The sequence below is a fragment of the Haliotis rubra genome, unplaced genomic scaffold (assembly GCF_003918875.1).
Source record: "Haliotis rubra isolate DU_JTF1 unplaced genomic scaffold, ASM391887v1 Scf1125, whole genome shotgun sequence".
In the NCBI taxonomy this organism is placed as follows: Eukaryota; Metazoa; Mollusca; class Gastropoda; order Lepetellida; family Haliotidae; genus Haliotis; species Haliotis rubra.
The window spans coordinates 211,754-234,428 of record NW_025765032.1 but is presented as its reverse complement, the minus strand read 5'-3'; the positions used below and the strand labels follow the sequence as shown (position 1 = coordinate 234,428).

The 22,675-nt window shown below is 39.0% G+C and overlaps 1 protein-coding gene and 1 long non-coding RNA gene across 4 annotated transcripts; one reads left to right on the top strand and one right to left on the bottom strand.

The window, feature by feature from the left end:
* The first annotated feature begins 366 nt into the window (after window positions 1-366).
* LOC124290564 (uncharacterized protein F54H12.2-like) lies at window positions 367-6,294 on the top strand. Of its 3 annotated transcripts, none has more exons than XM_046727314.1 (2): window positions 367-1,510; window positions 1,620-6,294. In XM_046727314.1, the coding sequence occupies exon 2, from the start codon at window positions 4,089-4,091 to the stop codon at window positions 5,229-5,231; it is 1,143 nt and encodes a 380-aa protein (XP_046583270.1). In that variant the 5' UTR covers window positions 367-1,510; window positions 1,620-4,088; the 3' UTR covers window positions 5,232-6,294. The 3 variants fall into 2 exon arrangements, with proteins under 3 accessions (XP_046583270.1, XP_046583277.1, XP_046583285.1); XM_046727329.1 differs by having other exon boundaries at window positions 1,620-2,118.
* A 10,215-nt stretch (window positions 6,295-16,509) lies between these two features.
* Window positions 16,510-19,801, bottom strand: LOC124290601. Its single transcript, XR_006901983.1, has 4 exons — window positions 18,138-19,801; window positions 17,455-17,809; window positions 17,120-17,203; window positions 16,510-16,722 (listed from the first exon to the last, which is right to left on the bottom strand). It is a non-coding gene; the product is annotated as an uncharacterized LOC124290601 (long non-coding RNA).
* Between the last annotated feature and the right edge of the window lie 2,874 nt (window positions 19,802-22,675).

Sequence of the window (22,675 nt, the reverse complement as noted above, 5' to 3'; positions counted from 1 at the left end):
AATGCGTGACTTAAAACACAACATCCCACCTCGCAGCATGGAGGAGTTATTGTTAATGTGTATTAGTATGTTTCACAGATTAAAGATAGTATGCAGCAGAGAGGGTTCGGGTGATCCTGGCACAGTCAGGCTGGTAAGGCTCATCATCAGCTCAGGGCCCTTGCCCCCTCTACACGCAGCCCAGACAGCGAATGGGACTTCTCCCAGGAAATGCTGCCTAGTCGAACCCACCAAGAATGTTCTGGAGAATATGAAGGCTCCCCAACACTGCAGCCTTCTGCATTACCCAGAGTGTCAGAAGGGCTGTACTCCCGGTGGAGAACCCGGGTACTCTCTTGATCTGCGCCAAGAGATCAGGAGGTAAGTAGTATAAAAGTAATCCGTTCAGCACAGACAATAGCATTCCTAAAAGAACAATGGCATTCCAGAGCACAACAATAGCATTCCTAAGCACAACAATAGGCATTCCAGAGGAGTAATCCTCAAAAATCCTCAATCTATTGAGGATTCATCCTCCCTATGAGCACAATGGCATTCCAGAGCACAATAGCATTCCAGCATTCCAGAGCACACCTCCCTATGAGCACAAAGCATTCCAGAGCACAATAACATTCCTGAGCACAACAATAGACATTCCAGAGGATTCATCCTCAAAGTATTCAATCTATTGACGTCACGGTGAACAAACATTCCAGAGGAGAGGTCAAATCATTCAATAGAATACAATAACATTCCAGAAGACATGAATAAGCATTCCAGCGACGTGTTTCTTAAAGCTTCTGAAAGCATTCAATCTATTGATGTCACGGGTGAACAAACATTCCACGAGTAGAATAAAGCATTCCACAGAATACATTAAACATTCCATAGCTCTCTGAAAATCATTTCAACCCTGGTGAACGAACATTCCTCAGTTAGAATAAAATATTCCACTGATGTAGAGTATTAACCAACCAAACTGCATGTGTACCACTCTACATCCAATCAGTGCTTACATGCTCTACACAATCCCACCATATACCTTTTAGTATTAGACATTTCAAATCAGTTTCATCGTCATTATCGAGTGAACAAGTTTCAGAAACACACCTCTGCTTGCAATTCATATGGCACAGAAGATGTTTCACCTTCAACATGTGGACTTTTCAACAGACCAGCTGCTCTCGAGTACGTTTCAAGAAATGAAGGATATTCTTAACACTCAGCTTCATTTGCACGAAACGATGATGCGAACAAGTGAGTTGTATAAAACCACATACACAGAGATGTTCCAGAGAATGAAGACTCTAGAACAGAAATTCCCCTCGCTATCGCCAGCTCTCATGAGCTTGATGTTGGATTATTCAAAAATCGCTGCCACCACTCAGGATAGTAATTCAAGGAACAGAAAACGTCAGTCACCTAACAAGCGTGTTGCTAAAGCTAAGAAGCCAAGGAAAGTGAAGGAACAGAAAAGTGGCCAGAAGCAGAAGTCTCAAAAGAAGAAATCCACTCCTCCTATACAACCAAAGTAAGTGAATAGCTTGTCACTGTGAATATCATTTGGAATAGCTTTTCATTTACGTACATGTTACTGTGTTTGCAGTTCTACATTCTCCAATCTTATTTGTCATTTTCAGGAACCTGGGAGAAGATTCTGAAGCAGTGTCAACTCCATCCCTCACAACCCGACCCATAACACCTACCACAGAACCTACTATAGACGACTGGTGGTTGGATTACACTCATCTCATGGAGGACATAGAACAGCAAGAGAAACAAACCACAGACATAACAGCTGTTGATTCATCCAGTGGAATCATGGAAGATCTCTATCAGGAAGAGAAACTTACTCCTCTTCAGAAAAGTTGCAGTGTATGTCGTCACAACAATAAGTTGCGTTACATCAGTTGTAATAGTGGACAAATTCAGTGTCATGTGTGTTGTATGGATCTCATGAACTGTATGTGCTACTATGATGAAGGCGGCATGATGGAAGACATGGTTTCACAGGACTTTGAAGGTCATATTCTATCAGTGTAAATACAAAAGTGTTTTCATCATGCTCTGTAACATGACAGTTATCATTATGCATCATATCAAACTTTAGTGAATGTTCAAATAAAATGAATAAACCCATGCTGTTTCATGTTATATATTGCTTAGTCAGTCACAGTTTCCACAGTGCAACATGAGTTCGGAAAAGAAGAGCAGCATGTTAAAGCAAGAAAAAGCCATAGAAAAGTATTATTTCAATGCTGAAAATCCTGGAGCTTATTTTGGTCCAACAAAACTACGTGATGAATTGAAGAAAAACAGACAACATCATATCAGGTTGAGGAATGTGAAACGATTTGTGAAGAATCAAGATGCCTATAGTTTACATAGACCAGTCAAGCATAGATTTAAAAGGTTAAAAGTAAGGGTGAATTTTATGAATGAAATGTTTGATGTGGATCTGGCCGACCTCTCTCGTTATAGCAAAGAGAATGATGGTATCAGATATTTGCTGGTGGCTATTGATATCTTGAGCAGATATGCTTTTGTGCTACCTTTAGAAAACAAGAAACCTGAATCGGTGTTGAAAGCCTTCAAAGAAATACTGAAAACTAGACAACCAAAGAAGGTTCGCACAGATGCTGGATCAGAATTTCGAGCAGGCTTTGAGTCATATTTGAAAAAGAAAAACATCACTCACACCATTACACGGAATGAAAACATTAAAAGTAATTACGTAGAACGCTTCAACAGAACGCTAAAATCACTGATTACGCGTTACATGACTCACAACAATACCAAATATTACATCGATGTTTTACCTAAACTAGTGCACAACTACAATCATACATTGCATTCCTCCCTACCGAATTTATCACCTGCACAAGTGAGTAAGGACAATGAATTGAAAGTTTGGCAGCATCTGTATGTCAAACCTTTGTTGAAACATCTCAAAAGTCTGCACCCTAGGAAGAAATTCAGATATAAAGTAGGAGATCTTGTTCGCATTCCATATCTGAAGAGACCTTTCAACACAGAACTTGACTTGAAGTGGACACAAGAACTGTTCAAAATAGCTCATCGTTTTAAAAGACAGGAAATTCCACTGTACAAACTCCAAGATTTTCATGATGAAATGATCAAAGGTTCTTTTTATACTGGTGAATTGCAGAAGGTCAATAAAGGAGAGGATATTGAGTGGCAGGTGGAAAAGATCTTAAAGAAGAAACGTATGAATGGAAAGACTTATGCTTTGGTTCGATGGTTAGGTTGGCCCAAATCCTTTGATTCTTATGTGGAGGAAAGTCAATTGAAAAATTTGTAATGGAGAAATATGTGTTTCTGAAGTGTACAGACTCAAAGAAAGATTACTTCAAAGGGAACACCCCGTACCATTTTCGTGTGAAACTGAATCAAAGATTGATGTTTGATGGCTTCTGGATAGTCAGCTTGACAGAATTAAACTTTGGAAAGGTAGATCTCACTCATATGAATGACCCTTATGTAGATGTGTTGTGTAACTTATGTGATAGTTCATTGGTAGGACACACTCAATTACCATTGTTGAGACGTTTAGACCTGAGAGAGGGGCCTAACTTTAAATTTGCTAATGAATACAATATCCATGTGATGGTGAAAGAATCTCCAGACATTGAAATTAGTATAAAAGCAAGTGATGGAACTCCATTGTCATTCTTGAAAGAGGAGACTCACCTAACACTTCACTTCAGACGTTACCCTTTTGCTGATTGATATGGAGTCTTTACCTCTGTATGTGCCCGATTACAACAAATGGCAGAATTTTTTCAAGAAACACATGACGGGTAGTTCTCAATTGGTGAATGGAAAACCACAACCTAAGCTCATTACATCTCATCAACCTGAGGAAGCATCAAAAGAAGTTCAAGTCAAACTGCAGGTGACTTCTGAACCTCAAAGTGTGGTGGAAAGAGCAGATGCTAAAGAGAAGAGACAGAAATCATTAAAAAGAGCTGCAGGTGAACAGGTGGTCACAACCAAGAGGATACGCCTAACAAGCAACATCCCCTCCAAGACAGCTCGTGTGCTCAAGTACACTCCAGTGAAAGAAAAGGATATCTTTAGTTAACACCATGTCGCTGCTCACCAGTAAACATTTCGACGAGATTGTTCCCGAGTCTTTAAATTTATTCACACTACCCCCATTTCAGACATGTATTCAACAACATTACTATGAAAATGTACGTCCAGTGAGTCAAATCAACGATGAGGCGCCTTTGGAATTCAGTATTTCTAACACAGGTAGTGACTACCTTGATTTGAAGAGGACAAGATTGCACGTGAAACTCAAGATCACTCACAATGATGGGAGCACCTTGCTTCCCAAAGAACACGTCGCCCCAGTCAACCTGTTTCTTCAGTCGCTTTTTAGTCAACTATCCGTTTATTTGAATGACACGCTGGTCTCTTCCACAAACAATCATTATGCTTATAAGAGCATGATGAAAGCCTTACTGAATTTTGGAGCTGATGCAAAGACTACACAGTTAACCTCTCAGTTGTTCTACAAAGATGGAGGAGAATCGAACAGTGATATAGAATCAACAGATACAGAAACGGGAAGCAACACAGGCTTGATGAGACGAGCACAGTTCATTGCATTGAGTCAAGAGATGACTATGTCTGGAAACTTATTTGAAGATGTGTTTGAGATGGATAGATACATGATTAATGGTGTACCTATGACTATGAAATTGTACAGATCCTCTCCTACCTTCTGTCTCATGAGTGGTGTTGCCAACAAAAAATTCACTATAACACTATTGGATGCTTATCTCAAAGTCTGCAGACTGAATGTCAACCCAGCCCTGATTATAGCTCACAATACCTTGTTTGAGAACAACTCTAATGCTCTCTATCCTTTCATCAAATCTGAGGTGAAGGTCACTAGCATTCCTGTTTCTCAGTTAACACATACCATTGACAATGTCTCCAATCCCATTGCTAATCGTTATATCATAGGCTTTGTAGATAGTAGCAGCTTTAATGGGAAATATGATGGGAATCCTTTCAATTTTCAATCGAGCATGATTAAAACGATCAACCTGTATGTGAATGGTGTCAGTGTCCCAGGAAGAGCTACAAGTGTAGACGATGTAGACACCTATCTCAACCTGTTTGATAGCAAGAAACTTTGGTGTCAAAACCAGGGAAATGGTATTTCAAGAAACGACTTTTTTGCTTGGCAGCGCTCTTTTTGTTTACCAACTGGATGAAGTAGATACTGATTACCTCAATCTTGTGAAATCAGGAAATGTGAGACTTGAAATTGAATTCAAATCTGCTTTGACTAAGACATTGAGTTGTGTTATCATGAGTGAAAGAAATTCCATCATAGAAATTGATAAAGCGCGGAATGTGTACATCAAGTAAACATGAAAGCTTCTGAATTGAAGTGTACCATTCAGTGTGATCCTGTCTTACAGAGTCATGTCCTGGGAGTGTATGCTAAAGATACTTTGCCTGTACTCACATCTTCTATGATAAGAAGAGGGGTTGGACTTATTGTAAATACAGACTGTAGTCAAAAGAAAGGACGTCACTGGGTTGCTATGTATTTCAAAGGAAAGAGAGCAGAATTGTTTGACAGCCTATCAGAACCCATTGATGCTGTATTTGATAGTTACCTAAAATCCTATGTTCAATCATACTTGCACAACAGTAAACGGATACAATCTTTAGATTCAAATGTGTGTGGGTTCTATTGTTTGTATTATCTGTTATGTACATTGAAACCTCACTGGAGTTTTCATCGTATTGTTCATCAGTTTGACATAAGGAACTTCCTATGGAATGATACTTTTGTATCTCAGTATATATGCAACTATTTCAAATACTGTACCCCTTCTTGTTTTTAATTGACAATGATGTACAATGTTTTACCATGTGTATAAAAAATAAAAAATAAAAATAGATTTAGTTCAAAATGATGTTTTGTTATGTATAAATACCCTCCATGCTTGTGAGTAAGTTCAGTTTCATACTGAACAGCAGACCAAGATACATCATGGATGAAAGTGCTTGTCTGTTACCTTTTAAAACACCTACAACCATATCCGTGATAGGCGGATCATCAAGTGGTAAAACCTTTTGGGTTTCACGTCTGTTAAGACAAGCCAATATCATGTTTGATCCTGCACCCAAATTGATTATTTACTGCTATGCTGTGTGGCAAGATGTCTATAGTGAGCTCAAGACAATCATTCCCAATATTCGTTTTCAAGATGACCTCCCCACAGAACAGGAGTTAAATTCATATTCTCTAGAATCAGATAAACATTGTCTGCTGGTAGTAGATGACTTCATGCAACAAGTGTGCAAAAGTCAGCTGTTTTTTACACCTATATACCACATTATCCCACCATCTAGGAATTTCTGTTATCAACATCCTACAATCAGCGTATCCAAAGGGGGGAATGTAACAGAACTATGTCACTGAACACACATTATTTTGTGTTATTGTCTAACCCTCGTTCGGCACATGAGTATAAAATTTTAGCATCGCAAATATTTCCAGGACAGGCTAAATATTTCACCGAATCTTTTCAAGATGCTGTAAGTAGAAAGAAATACGGTTATCTGGTCATGGATACCTCACCCTATGCAGATGAACAGTATGGACGTTTGCGTACAGGTATATTCTCTGATGAGGTGTGCACAGTGTATCTGTCACGGATATAGAGACACGAGCGTTTTGACATAACTAAGGTAATATACAACCACGTCTCATCCTTTTCACTTTCATATTGAACAGAGCCATGGATGTGTGTGGACCATTTGATAACCTAGCAGCAGACTGTATTGAAATACCATGTAATAATATTACGTTTGGGCAAAAGTTTAGTGACAGACTGAAGTCTTTCAACAGTTGGCCTGTACAAATGAAGCAACCCCCAAAGCTCATGGCAGAAGCAGGATTTATCTATACGGGTCAATCTGACAAAGTCTACTGTTTCCAATGCGCACTGAGAGTACATTCATGGATAGCCGAAGATGATCCATTAGCAGAGCATTTTAGACTATCTCCACATTGTGCTTATATCCACATGGTGTCTGAACCCAAAACCAACAAGGAAGGTTAGAACACATACAACTTTGAATAAATCACCATAGTTTTCAGACAGATAACCTTCAATATAACAGTCAAGTCACTTTAGTCATTCTACAGTCACCTCTCCTTCAGCAAACAACAAAATGTATGCAGTGAAAGAAAGGACTTGTTTGATCAACATTATCGAAAAACACAGAAAGAATGATGCAACATTGAAAGAAACAGCTTCTCGAATGTTGTTTACAGTGTCAGTGAGGGGTGACGATTATGCTGTGTTACAAATAGAAGATCGCTATGACTCATGGGTGGAAGTCATTAAAGACTTGTTGTGGAATAACAGACTGTGTCCCAACATATTGGATGAAGATATGTGGACAGATGGTGAAGTAGACTACGAATGTTTCAGTAGTGAAAACGAACGGGTGATGGCTAATAATATTTTTCGAAATGCTATGTCTTTACAAGATTACGAAGACTCAAAACACAGTACCTCTGTGTCTGTTAAGGGTGAAGATTTGTTGGAAAGTTGGCAAAGAGATCCTCCTCATGATTGTAGTGACTGCGAAGAAGATGACTGCGAAGAAGATGACAGTGAAGAAGATGCGAATTTTTGTGTCTAGATAAATAACAATAACCAAAGATGTGAGACTTCATTTGAAAGTGGAACAGCTACCCTACAACATCAACATGAGTGGTCTGCTGCAAAAGCATTCGGCTTTTCTTATGATGTTAGAACAAGCTAATTCTGCACAGAGAAAAGCTATGCTGACGCATGCTTCATCTGAACAGTTTAAGTCAGTGATTACACTAGTGTATAATATCCTTGTTGGAAAGATACCACTAACAGAAGGTGATAAAAACCGTCTGTCACGTCATAAGTCTGTCATTCGAATCTTGGTCAGTAAGACTGTGAGCAGACACAGGAAACGTGAGCTTATCGCTGCCTACCATTCAATTTTACCTATCTGCATAAGGAACTACCAAGCCTACTTGTCCTCAGTACAAAATGAGCAAGCCTATGATTCTTCTGACGAGAGAGAATTATCAGAGATTGATGTCCAAACAAGACGAAGAACAGACAGCTCATCAGGCAGCTCATCAGACAGCTCATCAGACAGCTCAACCACAGAAAGTGAATGAGATAGTTGATGATGATTCACAAGGGATACCTAACTCGGAACAACCCGCTGATAATCCTGTATGCAACAAGAAGAGTGAACTCCTGTTTCAAGTTCCCGACCAGTTAATCAAGGACATTACTTCTACCAAAACCATTGGGAAATTGATGTCAATGTGGTTATTTGTGAAAAACAACATTAAAAAAGGACAAATACGTGTAGATGAGCATTTACAACTTGTGGCAAACAAAAATAATGTGCTACAAAACTCAAACATTGTCAACTTGATTCGTTTTTTTATCCTGTCACCACGAAGTAGACGTTCACCAGTGGGCTATAAACAGTTTCTTAAACTACTAAAGCGTTTACATTTGCCCAAACATTTCATGAAACGTATTGGAAGAAAAAAGAAAGACAAAACACAGATACATAGATATGTTTTATTTGTTAAACGTAAAGCTGACAAAGGTGTTCCTGGGTTGGGGACACTAGAATCGTTTTATTGACACTCTATGTACTCTCTATATAGTTTTGTGACAATAAACAATGGGAGCGCAATTGTGATTGTTACGTTTGTTCTCTTGTGGTCTTGAAGTAGTCACACATAATGTTCACTTTGTAGTCTTGAAGTAACCACTCATAGTGTTCACGTTGTAGTCTTGAAGTAGTTTCACACATAGTGTTCATGTTTGCTATTCAGCCAGTCACTGTCTTGACAAGTGCAGGTTTGACTTCTGGTAGTCATTATGATGAGAAGTCAGTCATTATGATGAATCTTCCGACAAGTGCAGGCATGATCTGTCTTCAGTTTTGTCTTCCTGACCACACATTTGTTAGTATGCGTCAGGAACCTGTGGTATGTATATTTTAATTTCGTACCACAGTAGACGCAGGTAAAGAGGCCTGATTGGTCTTCCCCATTTGCGTCAACAGGTAGAAAGCCATCGCAGCTAGTACACATGTAGGCTGGTTTGCTCATCCTGTAAAATAAATAGAAAAGAAATAAATCAAACATGTCTAGTATTGTAATGACATGACTATACATTTTAAATTTCAATACGATTCTTAAAAAAAAAAAAAAAAAAAAAATGTTCATAATATTCATGTAGCTTACCTGTTAGGGTTTGTAAAATTCCATATTTTCGTGCAGCGAGTAACTATACAGTTGATGAATAACCATAAGGTACACTATGAATCCCATCCTCTAGCACATAACGCTTGTTGTCTATAGAGGTCAAAGCCACTTTGTTTTGTTTCTGTGTGTACAAGACGTTATTGAAAGAGCGAATGAGATGAAAAGAACATGATGCAGGTGTTTTGTCAAAAAGACACTCCGTAAACATCTTATGTCTGAGAAATTTCTTGATGACTGATTTTTTAATACCTTTGGCTGTCTTTTTCTCAATGACATCCTTATCTGTTTTCATCAAGAAGGAATACATTTTACTTTTTAGTCCACAGAATTCAAGTATGATGTTTCCACCTGCTTCATCCTTCATCTTGCCAGTCACCTTCCTGTTTTGATCGGAATAGAGACCCTTTGGATCATTGGGAGCATAATTGGAAGTGTCAAATAAATGGAGATTCTGTTTCATAAACACATAGGGGTCTTGGAGGGGTTCATGTGGAGGGGCATGGACTTGCATAAAGAGACTGTCAGTGTCTGTCATGAGCAAATCTAAATGTTCATGTCCATATTCCTTTTGCATCACATTGTAGTAAAAGTCATAAATTTCATATTTAGCCAAGTCCAAAATGCTAAAACCGACAGCAATGGGTTGATCTAAATGCACACATAAATTTTCCAATTCAACCGCAACCACATCTTCTGAATAAATTTTAACCTGTTTGAAATTGGTTTTTGAGGCCAGTTTTTGAAGTTTGAGTCTTTGTGTTACCAAGCGCACACTTATGTGTTTGCGTTTATTCATACAGAAACGACCAAACACACAGTTGTTCATCAATTTGTAACGGTCTTTGTCACAATCATCCTTTGCATTTTTGCGATTTTGCAAGTTGAGTTCCACATAGGATTTTAACCATGGACCCTGGCTAAACTTCAGCACTCTGTGTATGCGATTCAACACTAAACCATGTTTCAAATACAACTGCAAAGTTTTAAAATGAACCACATAATGTGAACGATCTTTCAAGGTACAAAAAAGTTTTCTACCGGATGATTTCTTTGGAAGTTTATCTAGAGGGCGATTGTTAAAATGAGCGAGAAGCTCTTTGTGTGTTGGGGATAACTCCTCAAATGGGATATCATCATGCGTTGGAGCCATAGGGAAAGCAGCATGAACGTGGTGCAAATGACTGGGATATAACAAATCGACTTCCAGGATGTACCCATACTCCCCCCCTACCTCGATGCTTGTCCAGTCTATGGTATCGAACTCTGCAGGTTCAATGAAATGATAATTTCCTATAGGAAGCGGTTGTAACATGACAGTTGCATACAGTGAGTTCACATCAAAGTAGAGTAGAGTGGACTTGTCTTTCTCTGGAGCAAAATCGCTCATATGTTCATTGTTGCTTTCTGCATATTTTTTACCGATGACAGACACGCCGCCACGAATAGAATGTTCAATAAAATTGTAAGTGTCTACATCTGTGAATAGGTCCAATTTAGCCCCTGTGATTTTCATAGCAGCATCCAAACAGAAACCAGGCATGGAATAGTAGTGACAAATGTCAAGTCCATAGTCAGCTAAACAACCAGTTCTAAAGGTTTCAATAACATCAGTTAACAGCAACACATCTACTGTCACATACAATCTCATGAAGTCGCTCATAGATTGGCATTGAAATGTTCGCCATAACTGATGAGCAAATGCATAGTCATCCTCACTAACACCCTCCTCAGTCAATGAACTGTAGAATGCTTCCTTTGAAGGCAAACATGTCTCGCTTAGCGTTTCCCAGGAATCCATATGTTCATAGGGAAATGGTAGTTTTCGTGTTAACAAATCTACATGCTGAGGAAATTGCTCTTTCAAATATACAAAAGAATCCACACCTTTTTTCAACAGATTTTGTGTCAGTGCATCCAAAGAACTTTGTAAAAATTTGTAGGAATCCAAAAACACTAATCTATGGTCTACTGTGAAGGACAGAAATTGCTCAGTGGTATGAGGTATCACTGTGATCTCACGATCACCAAACTGTTGTGCTACTTCTAACAAAAGATGAGCATCATAATGTTCTAGATTGTGAAACATCACAATCACCTTCTTGCTTAACTGAAAATTTAGGTTACATTTGTTATGCAAGACTTGACGGAACTTCCCAGACAAGTGGTCATGATCCAATACTCTGTCTGTTCCTAAGTGCTTTCCACACAACCCACAATGTTCTGTATTAGCAATGACCAATTTATCTTGGTTAGTGAGTTGCATGTGTTTGACAGAATCAAACAGGCTCATGATGGTATCATATTCTTCCAAAATGCTGTTGATGAAATGTTCTGCTGCGTTTTCACCTATATAGGTTCGAATGGGCTTGGAATACTGTTCCTGGGTACACACCACCTTGTAGGCATAGCCGCAAGGGACATGACGGTTTAAACGCGAAGAATCATCATCTTCAGTCACTAACAAGCTTTCAAAATCGGCTACAATCAAAAACTTGGCTCTTTCAGTTTTGCTTTGTGATCTTAATCCGAATTCATACACTGCTTCCTCTGGTTTAGGTAACATGACTCTTTGTGCTTTCTTAAAACAATATTGTTTGTGTGCTTCCAACCTTTCCTGAGATGAGTAAGACCACAAGCATTTTCTACAAACAAAACACATGTTTGTGTTACCTTTTCTGTTTCTAACTAATCTGTTCAAGTTGTTAATGAGACAATAATGTGTGTTGGGTACCGTGTCTACATCCATGGCCTCCTCGTGATCTTCTAACCCCAAGACTCCCTCAAAATCATCTGGTTGACTTTCTTGTGACAATAACAATAAATCTACACACCTATTTTCCTCCACGTTCGACTCATTACTGATGTACATGGGGTACAAGGTGCCATCTTCAAAACCGTACACATTGATGCTCAACTGGTTAAGCTGTTCAAAACGAGGAATGTGTTTCAATGTCATAGGAAAAGAAAACCCTTCTAAATTAAGCCTATTCAAATAGGGGAGGTAATGTGTTTCTCTTTCCTTGTTTGACACGGCTGGGTACAATTTGGCAAGAATGGAGAGAGCAAAACATAAATCATTGTCTTTGTTTTGAATATTTAAAATACAGCGTGCATGTTTAGCCAGGGCTGGAGGAAGTGGAATGTAAGTACCACCGTTCAATGGAGCGAACTTCACCACAGTCAGTTTCAAAAGGACAATGTCAGAAACATTTAATCCTGAATGAACCCCTTCATATTCGTCTAGTGTTTGCAACATTTTGTTCATGGCACCCAAATATTGTTCAATCAAATCACTCCCTTCCAGGGCTATCTGCATGCTGCTTCTAAAGTAGGCCGCATGATAATTTGAATGAGCATCTTCGCTTGGTTTCTCCATTTTAAAATGTAAACATAAAGCCCATTTAATTGTCTTTTTCTCACCTATTTCTGATTCAAGGGTTGAAATGACATTACTCTGTTCTCGGACTAGAAATTCTAATGCGTCAGTAGACGTTTGTCCTTCAAAATCATACTCCCTCACGTCACCATGTAAAGCCTGACTAGAACATGGTTTGGAAACATCGTCTTTTTGTCTTCTTCTGAGATGGGTGGGAAGTGGGTGCAGGGGAAGGTGAGATAGCAGGAGGGGAATCAGGTGGTGGTGGTACTGACACTGTAGCCGTTTTAGCATTCTTAGCTCTGCCTTTACCATGTCCTATCATATCATGACCTGATTGACTTTTGTGCATACGCAAAGCCTTTGAGGTGGGAAAGGATTGGTGACACGTTGGACAGGTATGAGCAGGAGATCTCTTTGGTACGCAATGATGGTTTTGATAATCAGTATCATTTAGAAAACAATGCGAACATTGATGGCGATAGGTCACTTTTTGTCGACAGGATTTGGCATGCCTATTCAAATTATCTTTTCGTTGAAAGTCTTCTGACACAATGGACAAGAATATAAAGTGTCTTCTCTACCACAATGTCTTTGGTGACGTAATAAATTATGTTTAAGACCAAAGGTTTGTGAACAATGATCACAAACAAACACCGGGCAGTTGTTCAAATTACTCATGGCTGGCTACTGTTAGGCTAACAACGATGTGTACAACCATTGGCTATTCATCAATGACTAAGTTACACCCCTTGAAGATCTGTAGAGAGAGAGGAAAACCAATAAAAAGTCTCATAGCTCAGCATAATGCACATTTATATTGGGCACAATGTTTGTCTTACTCTACCTATAAACGATCAAGGTAATGTCGAATGTTATAGAATTATCATTGCAATTAACTGATGATAGCACATGCAACACAAGCTGATACTTAAACACTACACAGACAAACCTTTTTAATAAAAATGCTTACCTTTCTGTTGTTTGCAGGAACGGATGAATCCTTGGTGTGACAAGTCTAGACTGCTTCACAAATGTGTATGCTTGTCTGATGTCCTGTGAGTGATCGACAGGAAAGCCCACTCTTTTATAGATGAAATATTTTGCAATATCATGGTTCTTTTCACTAAGTACTAACGATGTCTGTAAGAGATCATGAGTTCTGTAAAGTGTCATATCATTGCAGTATCGTGAGAAACTCCTTCCGAGTCGGATTTTATTTGTCTACATTTTAAATAGAATTCTAAAAAGATGGAGAGAGTCAGCACATTCCATGGATCGCAACGTGACAACATTGAACTGAAAAAGATGGACTGAGTCAGCACATTCCGTAGATCGCAACGTGACAGCATTGAACAGAAAAGAAATGATAGATGGGGGTGTAACATGAATAGGTACCAGGATGTCTTTTGGTACATGGGTGTGTCAGGAATGAAGGCGTTGGTATTTTATATTGCTATGCCATTCCGTGTCAAATGATAGGTGGGGCACAATTATTTTGTATGACAACAATGTTCACAAGAACCATATAAAATTATCATGGGTGTGGTCAAACAAGTCGCATTGTACCTATCATGAAACTTGGATTAAGAAACTCTCTTTGTGAACACAGTGAGTACCAAAGATGATTGGTACAAGCTTTGATTTCAAAGGATAGGTTAGCGTGAGAACTGAACATGGTGCACAGTAAGAGGAGTCCTGAAATAAGACCTTCTTTGTCTACATTTGAATAGAATTTCCAAAGTATGGATGACACCGCGAAATGTTTTGTCATTCTTTGACACAAGAGCTTGATTTCAATGGTTGAGATGGCGTGGGAAAAGCAACATTTCTCACGATCTGCTCATCATGCAATTAAACAGAGTCGATATAAATATGAGTCGTAAAGACCAGATCATTGCTTCCACCAATCTTGAGCGTTCACGATGGCCGACAGCAACACATACCAGTTTGCAGAGGGACATTACCTCTCAGTGAACTACTTCAACGGTGTTGTTTATACACACCTAACCAATTGGAACAGCAGAGGGGTGAAGAAATCGATATCAATGACCTCCGAGGTGTTCAAGCTGCTCATGGGGTTGGCAAAAGACTATACCACTAAAGTCGAAGAATTTGAACTGCAGCACCACCTGCCTGATGACATCCCTGAGATGGACATAGTACTTCCGCTTGCGGTTGATCCACTAACCAGTGCATCGTCTCAGCCTCCAAGACAGGTTCCCGTCGACGACGCATGCAGTCGCCCACCACTGGCTCCAATTCCACAGACTAGACGTCCAACGTCTCCAACACCCATGAACCAAGCGGGTGCCATGATGCTACCACCACCACCACCATATTCAGGACCAAGCCGGGTAAACAGACCAACGCCCTATTCACGCGGTGAGTTTTTAATCAGCAATATGGGAACTGTTGAAGATGAACGCTGTGTGTACTTCTATTCGAGAAAGAGTCATTTCAGTCAACACTATCTTGTAAAGATGGAAGTGGATGGGAAAACCTTTAATTGTGCAGAACAGTATTACATGTATCGAAAAGCTTTGACTTTTGGAGATTCATTTATTGCTGAGTGTATTTTGAATTCATCATCTCCATCCGAACAGAAACATTTAGGTAAACGTGTGAAGAACTTTAATCGCACCATCTGGCATAAGATAAGTGCACAAGTGGTGGAAAAAGCTAATTATGCCAAATTCACTCAGTCTGAAGAACTGAAGTCTCTGTTGTTGAACACATACCCTAAGGTGTTAGTAGAGGCATCCCCATACGATAGATTATGGGGAGTTGGACTCTCTCTATCAGATTCTAGGATTAGGAATGAATTAAACTGGCGTGGTGACAATTTATTGGGAAAGATCTTAATGAGAGTGAGACGACGCATTTCCAGTGAGTATATAGACTGAAGTACATAGATGGTGAACTTGCATTGTGTATTTCCCTTAGGTGGATGTTATATTTACATTTTCCGTATTGCAGCGTCTGCTACTGCTGTCCGTGCACGCGAGTGAGATAATGGAAAACCTACAGAGTGGCAACCAGACGGTTCACCCAGACGATACTGTCCGAGCAGTACATGACGCGAGTGTATGCAACTCCCACTTGTGTAATTGTGAATAAAAAATCTTTTGATATATACATTTTCTTTCGTCTGTGAACCAACAAGATCGCGAATGTAGACATGGATGCTTATGGTTGAGGTAGAATAGGTGCTTAGCTTGTCGTAAGAGGAGACAAATGAGATCGGATGACTTGGTTGACACATGTCATCATCATCCAACTGTGCAGATTGATGCTCATGCGGTTGATCACTAGATTGTCTGCTCCAGACTCAATGGTGTTGTGTAATCTCCAATATCAACTCATAACATGAACCTTGTACAATAAATCCTGTAAGAGCCTATGGAGACATATAAACTCACCACATTAACACAATCTGTTTATTTTTAAAAACAACTACTGACAACTGTCTGTACTGGTATCACATCTTAACCATGTATGCAAACTGTCAAGGTTATCACATCAGGTTACACACCGTCATATGTGAAATTATATGAACTGTAATGATGAACAAAATTGTCAGGATGAACAACACATGTTAACAAAGACACTGTCTGTACTGGCATCACATCTACCATGTACGCAAACTGTCAAGGTTATACATTGCTTGAGCTCTTTCGCTGCATCTTGCGCTGTAGTCTCAGCCTACGAACCGACTCTACAACGTCACGTAAATGGTTAACAACGTCTGTGTGAGATGATGGCTCAGCAGAGTGAAGAGAGAGATCACGATGGGCAGAGTCAGAGATCTGACGAGACGGAGAGGCATGATGTGATGAAGTGGGTGTGATGTCTTCCTCCTGAGTGACTCGACGTTGTGAACTGCGAAGTTGATGTCTGAGGCGTCGGATGCGTAGATAACAACGGATCCTGTTAATTTGTCTGAGGATACGATGTCTCATCGTCACACCTACCACGAGGAGTATTACTAGAACCACCAGCACCAGCAGTGCAGTAACCATGTGGGCTGAAATAAATATAATACAGATAAACTCAACTGTGAATATCTGAGGATACACATACAAAGACATGTGAAGGTCTAGGGTAGAATAGGCTTCGACAACAGATGCTTGATGTAACTTAGCTTGTTGTAAGACGAGACTAAACGGAATCGGGTGGTCAGGTACGCTCACATGGTTGACACATGTGATCGGTTATTGCATAATCGATGTTCATGCTGTTGGTCACTGGATTACCTTACAGACGGTTACCATATAGCTGGAATATTGACCAGTGCGACGTAAAATTTAACTCACTCAAATACAAAAAGCTCAATATGTAGCAAGTTGGTTCAGTATGTACATTCACACCACGTTAAAGGCGCTCGCATGTGCTTATGAGTTATGATGCTCACTGGTACTTACCAAGGTTGATGCCACCGTCGTAACCGTCAACATTTTCCAGATCATAATCATCATCCTCGACTCGTCTGCGTCTCTCGAAGGGACCTGTGCAGGGTGGGTGAAAGGAATAGGTGTACGAAAAAAAATAAAAAAATCATATTTCTTCCTCCTCGTACATTTTCATTTCAATATTTGTTGATTCTTTATGTTTCCTTTCCAACCGTTTAAAAAGAATTCCATTTTTTTTATATTCCGATCACTAATTTGGAATTTACACCATTTCTTATAAACACAAACAAGAATGGTTAAAATAACGATTAAACTAACACTCGCAAATATAACGCCTAAAATAATACCTGTAGAAATGCTGTGGGTGGATGTTTGAGCCGATGTGGAGAAGGTGAATGCTGGAGAGATGGTAGTAGGTTTTGAAAAAAGAGTAGAGTGTGTCGGTGGGGGTGTTATGGGTGCTGAAGGAAAGGTAGTGAGTGATGGAGAGGATACTATAGGAAAACTAGTAGACGTTACAGGAAAAAAAGGTAGTGTCCGTTGGTGGAAGGGTAGCAGGCAGAGTAGTGGGTGTTGCAGGAAAGGTAGTATGTGTTGGAATAGGTATAGCAGTAGATGTTAAAGGAGGGGTAGAGGATGTTGCAAGGAAGGTAGCAGGTGATGGAGAGAGCATGGTGGTTGAGACTGGTGAAGTCGTCTGGACTGGAAATGGTAACAAGATTACAGTCAATAATCGAACAAATTAGTTTCAAGCATAACTAAACATTGTTAAGAAATATAAGTTGAACTTTATGCTCACTGTCTTGGTTGATGTATGTGATCGATTCCTAAATGCACAGCCTGGTGCTCATGCTGTTGATCATCATGAATTGTGACAATGGACACAATTATTTACAGACCAGTAGCGTAAAGCAGGAAGACAGACACAAAGTGACAGAAACTAAAACTCTCAAACTTTGAGAAAATAAAAGTCTAGTTAGAAATAAAACCGTGTTATACCGTGTAAATGAATATATAAATAAATACTCACCGATGCATTGTTTTTCATTGACAGCAATGACGGTCTTTACATCGCCTATCAAACCATCACATGACGGTTCTCCTCCAATAATTTTCTGTAAAGAGATATCAATTAATTACTATTGGTTATTATTGATAACGTTCAATTCTCATGTTATGACCAAGGTGTATAAAACTCCAATGTTTAAAGCAGCTTGCAAACAAAATACTATACGTATAAACTTTAGAATAATTACGACAACACATGACAATGAAGATATAAAATAACACTTACTTCTAGTTGCGGGAATTTTTTTACGTCAATTTTGAGACGGTCTGTGATGCCATGAAGATGAATTGTAGTGATGTAAGCATATGTCGCTCCTCTCGTATGTTCTAATACACGACCACCCACAGGTCTGCACCTCAGCAAATGTGCGACTGGTTCGCACATTTTGCTAAATAGCGAAATACTGCTTGCCCCCGTAGTGAGAAGACTGAGGAGTAGCGCTAAGGCGATCATGGTTGGTAAACTGTGGTGATTACGAATTCACTACGCTTTTTTATATATTATTCCTAAATGAGTGTTGACCAATGACAATTAATGCACGTTTCGTAAACATCATTTCACCCAATAGTAATTCATACACATTCGCACAAATGATTTCAACCAATAACAATTAAGACACGTTCACATTATCGTGCGAAGCACGTACCTAACGTGACCTAAGATCGGAAATGTCAGGTGCTCATGACATCTGAGTGACTTTTTTGCTGAGACAGGCACCAACCGGGGGCAGTAGACAGTATCACTGCTGTCACTCTTGTAGCGTCAGGGAGGCGGCGGGAAATGTAGACTTGCTTCAATTGAAAGGCTTTAGCATTCTAGTAAAGACTTGGTAGTTGGGAAAAAATACTATGGTTTGGGAGGGTGTGGTGGATGTGAGACTGGTTAAAGGGCTCGCGCGACGGTAGTGAGATAGACTAAATAATACTTAAAGGGGTCACACGACTGGTGTGAGGCAGACCGCCTACTGTTTAAATGGGGCCCACTGGTCAATTGGTGTGAGACATCCTTAAAGGGTACGCTAGCCGACCGAACCCTGCGACAGCTGGGTTCCGAATCAGATACCTAGCTGAAGTTAAAGGGCACGCCCGTCAACTGGTGCGAAACAACCTTAAAAGACCCGCTAGCCAACCTAACCCTGTGACTGCTGGATTCAGCATCGGGTAGCAAGCTGTAGGTGTATGACACACAATCCAAACTAAAATATGAATGTTACACAAAGTTGGTTTTTTTTCATGATGATTAAATAAGAGTATCTAGTTCATACAACAGTAACTTAAGCTTAATTTCAGACACAAATAACTAGCGATACAGTGAGTTCAATATATCTATGTAATGTACACTTCAGCAACCTAGTTCATGCGATAAACGCAAATAACTAGCGATACAGTGAGTTCAATATATCTATGACATATAGTTCACCAACATCGGACATAGATAACTTACTTTCGCAGATAACATATTTACGTGACAAGAGGAACATTTGCTAAAAGTGTACTTACCTCTAAGCATTCAAAATGTATTGAACGCTTTGGTCGAATTGAAATTGTAGCAAACCTAAGTAGATACCTTTAAATTCATTCGGTGTCAAATAAATTCTAGTAAAATTTTCATCTGAAATTTCGATTTCCCAGTTTAATATATTTACATTTAGAGTCACAGAACAATTTTGTAAAGGGCAGAATTGAATTGTCTCGTACAACGAAAAAGGATAATTATAATTTTGATGTGACACAAGTTTTGAGAAAATAAATCCAAACGTATCTCTCAAATTTTCAAACGAAAGATGCGTAGAACAAAAAGATATACTATGACTTGCTTTAACAACGGTGAAATCATGTCCCGAAACAGAAGGTGAAATACCCAGATAAGCCATACCGTTTGATCAATCTGATGTTATAACATCTTATATATATATCGTACCGTCTCATCTTTGAAAAACGAGAATCGTGAGATAGATTTCAACAGAAACCACAAGTCATGGAGGGGCGTATTCTCGCAAGACAAAAGGAAAATGACTACGTTTTCAAAACGTTATGTACATTCACATAAGCAATATCAAATGTTGCTGACATGACAGATATCAAAGCCTTCGTGATGGACAGAGGTCACACTTTGTTAACATAGGTAACATTCTTTTTTGCGAAGACGTGCCCTCTCCACCCATGAACCACAAATTAGATTGAGATATTTTCAATAGAACGCTGGTTTTTGGTAAATACCGTATCGAAGGTGATGCGAGTGTGTGTTAATATTCTGTACATTTGGATAGAGTTTACTGGTTGTGCTATGGAGAATTTCCTGAAAGCCCTGTGCTTAATGAAAGTAAATCAGTCATTTTCCCCAACTGTTGTTCCAATTTTAACGGACAAACAAATAAATATTTTAGAAAACCAAACCATCATAAAGGACTACTGTGACAATTTCAGGACACAACAAAAGGCAATAAGACAAAAAGCAATAAGACAAAGAAGAAGAGCGATAAAGAAATCGAAGAAGGGAAACAAAGAGAAAAGGTGCAAGAAAGTGATTCAATCAAGTGGAGTGCGACAGAGTCAGAAAACTAATTGTGTGGTGCAAGTGGAAGTGCTAACACTTGCAATTCTGAAAAAAATGAACATCGCCTCACTGAAGACAATAGCACGCTGCATATGCAAACCTTGTTATGTTCGACTTTAGGTAAGTTCATTCATTTATTGTGTTCCTTTGAGTAACATGTCTTACGTGCGTGGACAGAGTTTGTGAGCGCACTTAAAGGTGATGACACTTGCTATGGTGCTATGTTATTGATACATTACAATGTCATGACATAGAGCATAAAACCGGAAATATTCGCTCAAAAGCAACTGCGAAGTCAATGTGACAGCAAACCAAATGTGTAACCTCGTCTCTGTCTGCGTTTTTGCCGTTCACTTTTGAGAGCGTGTAGGAACATGTTTCATAATGTTAACCTTTAGCTTCTATCTGAATATTGACAGAAGATTACAAACAGATTTACTTATAAGCTAACAAACTTGTTGGCGTGTTTTTGTTACTAGTGAGAGCTGTGAAACACACGTGTATATAGAACGCTTACGATACTACCGGATCGCTGTTCAAAGGTTAATGTATAACTTGGTTGTTCACCGCATATCGTTTGAACGGTTTCAGTTGATTCAGGATGTATCTGTGTAATGCTATCGTTAAATAGTTGACATACTTTGCGTTAATGAGCTTTGTGGAATGTTGTGGTTAAATAGTTTGTCTAGTTTCAAGAGCGTTAAGAGTCATTCTTGTGGAATGCTATTGTATTCGTTGGAGAAACTTGTGGAATGCTATTGTATGACTGAAATTCTTGAAGGTTAAATAGTTTGAATACTTTCTGGATGAATCCTCTGGAATGTCTGTTATATAAGGTTGAATCCTCAACATATGGAGGATTTTTGAGGATTGCACCTCTGGAATGTCTATTGTATTCGTCAGGAATGCTATTGTATTCGTCTGGAATGTCTTTGTTCTCTTAGGAATGCTATTGTCTGTGCTGAACGGATTACTTTTATACTACTGAGGTACTAAACCAAGGGCACCGAGAACAATGGGGAGCCTGGCGACAGTGTACTTGGGATGCAAGCGAGACATTTCAAAGGCGAGGTCCGCATATTTATCATGCTTATTATTATTATTATCATTATATTATACTATATAATTATTATTATATATTATTATTCCACCGTATTTGTACCATTCCTACAAAAGAGTCTTGTTGTTTCTGCAAAGATCTCAAGGTTCTAGTCGCTATTTATTGTTATCGCGCAGAGATAAACTTGTAATCATCTGATATACAGTCCACGAAACTAATTTTGCTGAATGCGACTTCTAATAATATTGTATCGTATTCCAGTGAACGAGATATCCTCATTGACATGAGACAGTGCATTGACGAAGAGTCTCGCAGGGAGGAGCATTTCGCGGAGACTAGGTGGATTTTTGGTGAGTAAGAAACTAAATATTGTTGTAAAGTGCATAGCATCTGTCTAAATGTGTTGAAGAAAAATACTACGATATTGTTACACGTTAATGATCTCCATTGTGTGTGTGTGTGTTTGTGTGTGTGTGCGTGCGTATGAACACATCGATTACTTATCGTAACATAACATAAACATAACGAGCTAAACACCACTTTCTTCTTCCTCATTACAGAAGAAGAAGAAGAAGAAAATTATTTTATTATAGTGTCACACACATAATTATGTGTCCGGCCAGACTGGCCTATGAGACACTTAGAGCATAAAATACATCATACATAAAATAATATTTTAAAATGTAACATGACATACTGTAGTAAAATAATGGCCCATTATGCTATGTATGTCTAAGGTTTTGTCTAAATAAAAACATTTTCGACACTGTTGCGGCTATGGATTTTATATGATGTTCATTTGACATTAGATATGCAGCTTTATCCACTTGTGATAAGTTACTGAAAGTGTTATCATGTATATATATCTTATCAAAGAGCTCAG

Bases quoted from the DNA above. Each gene is read 5' to 3' on its own strand.
- LOC124290564 (XM_046727314.1), top strand. From the start codon at position 4,089: ATGTCGCTGCTCACCAGTAAACATTTCGACGAGATTGTTCCCGAGTCT.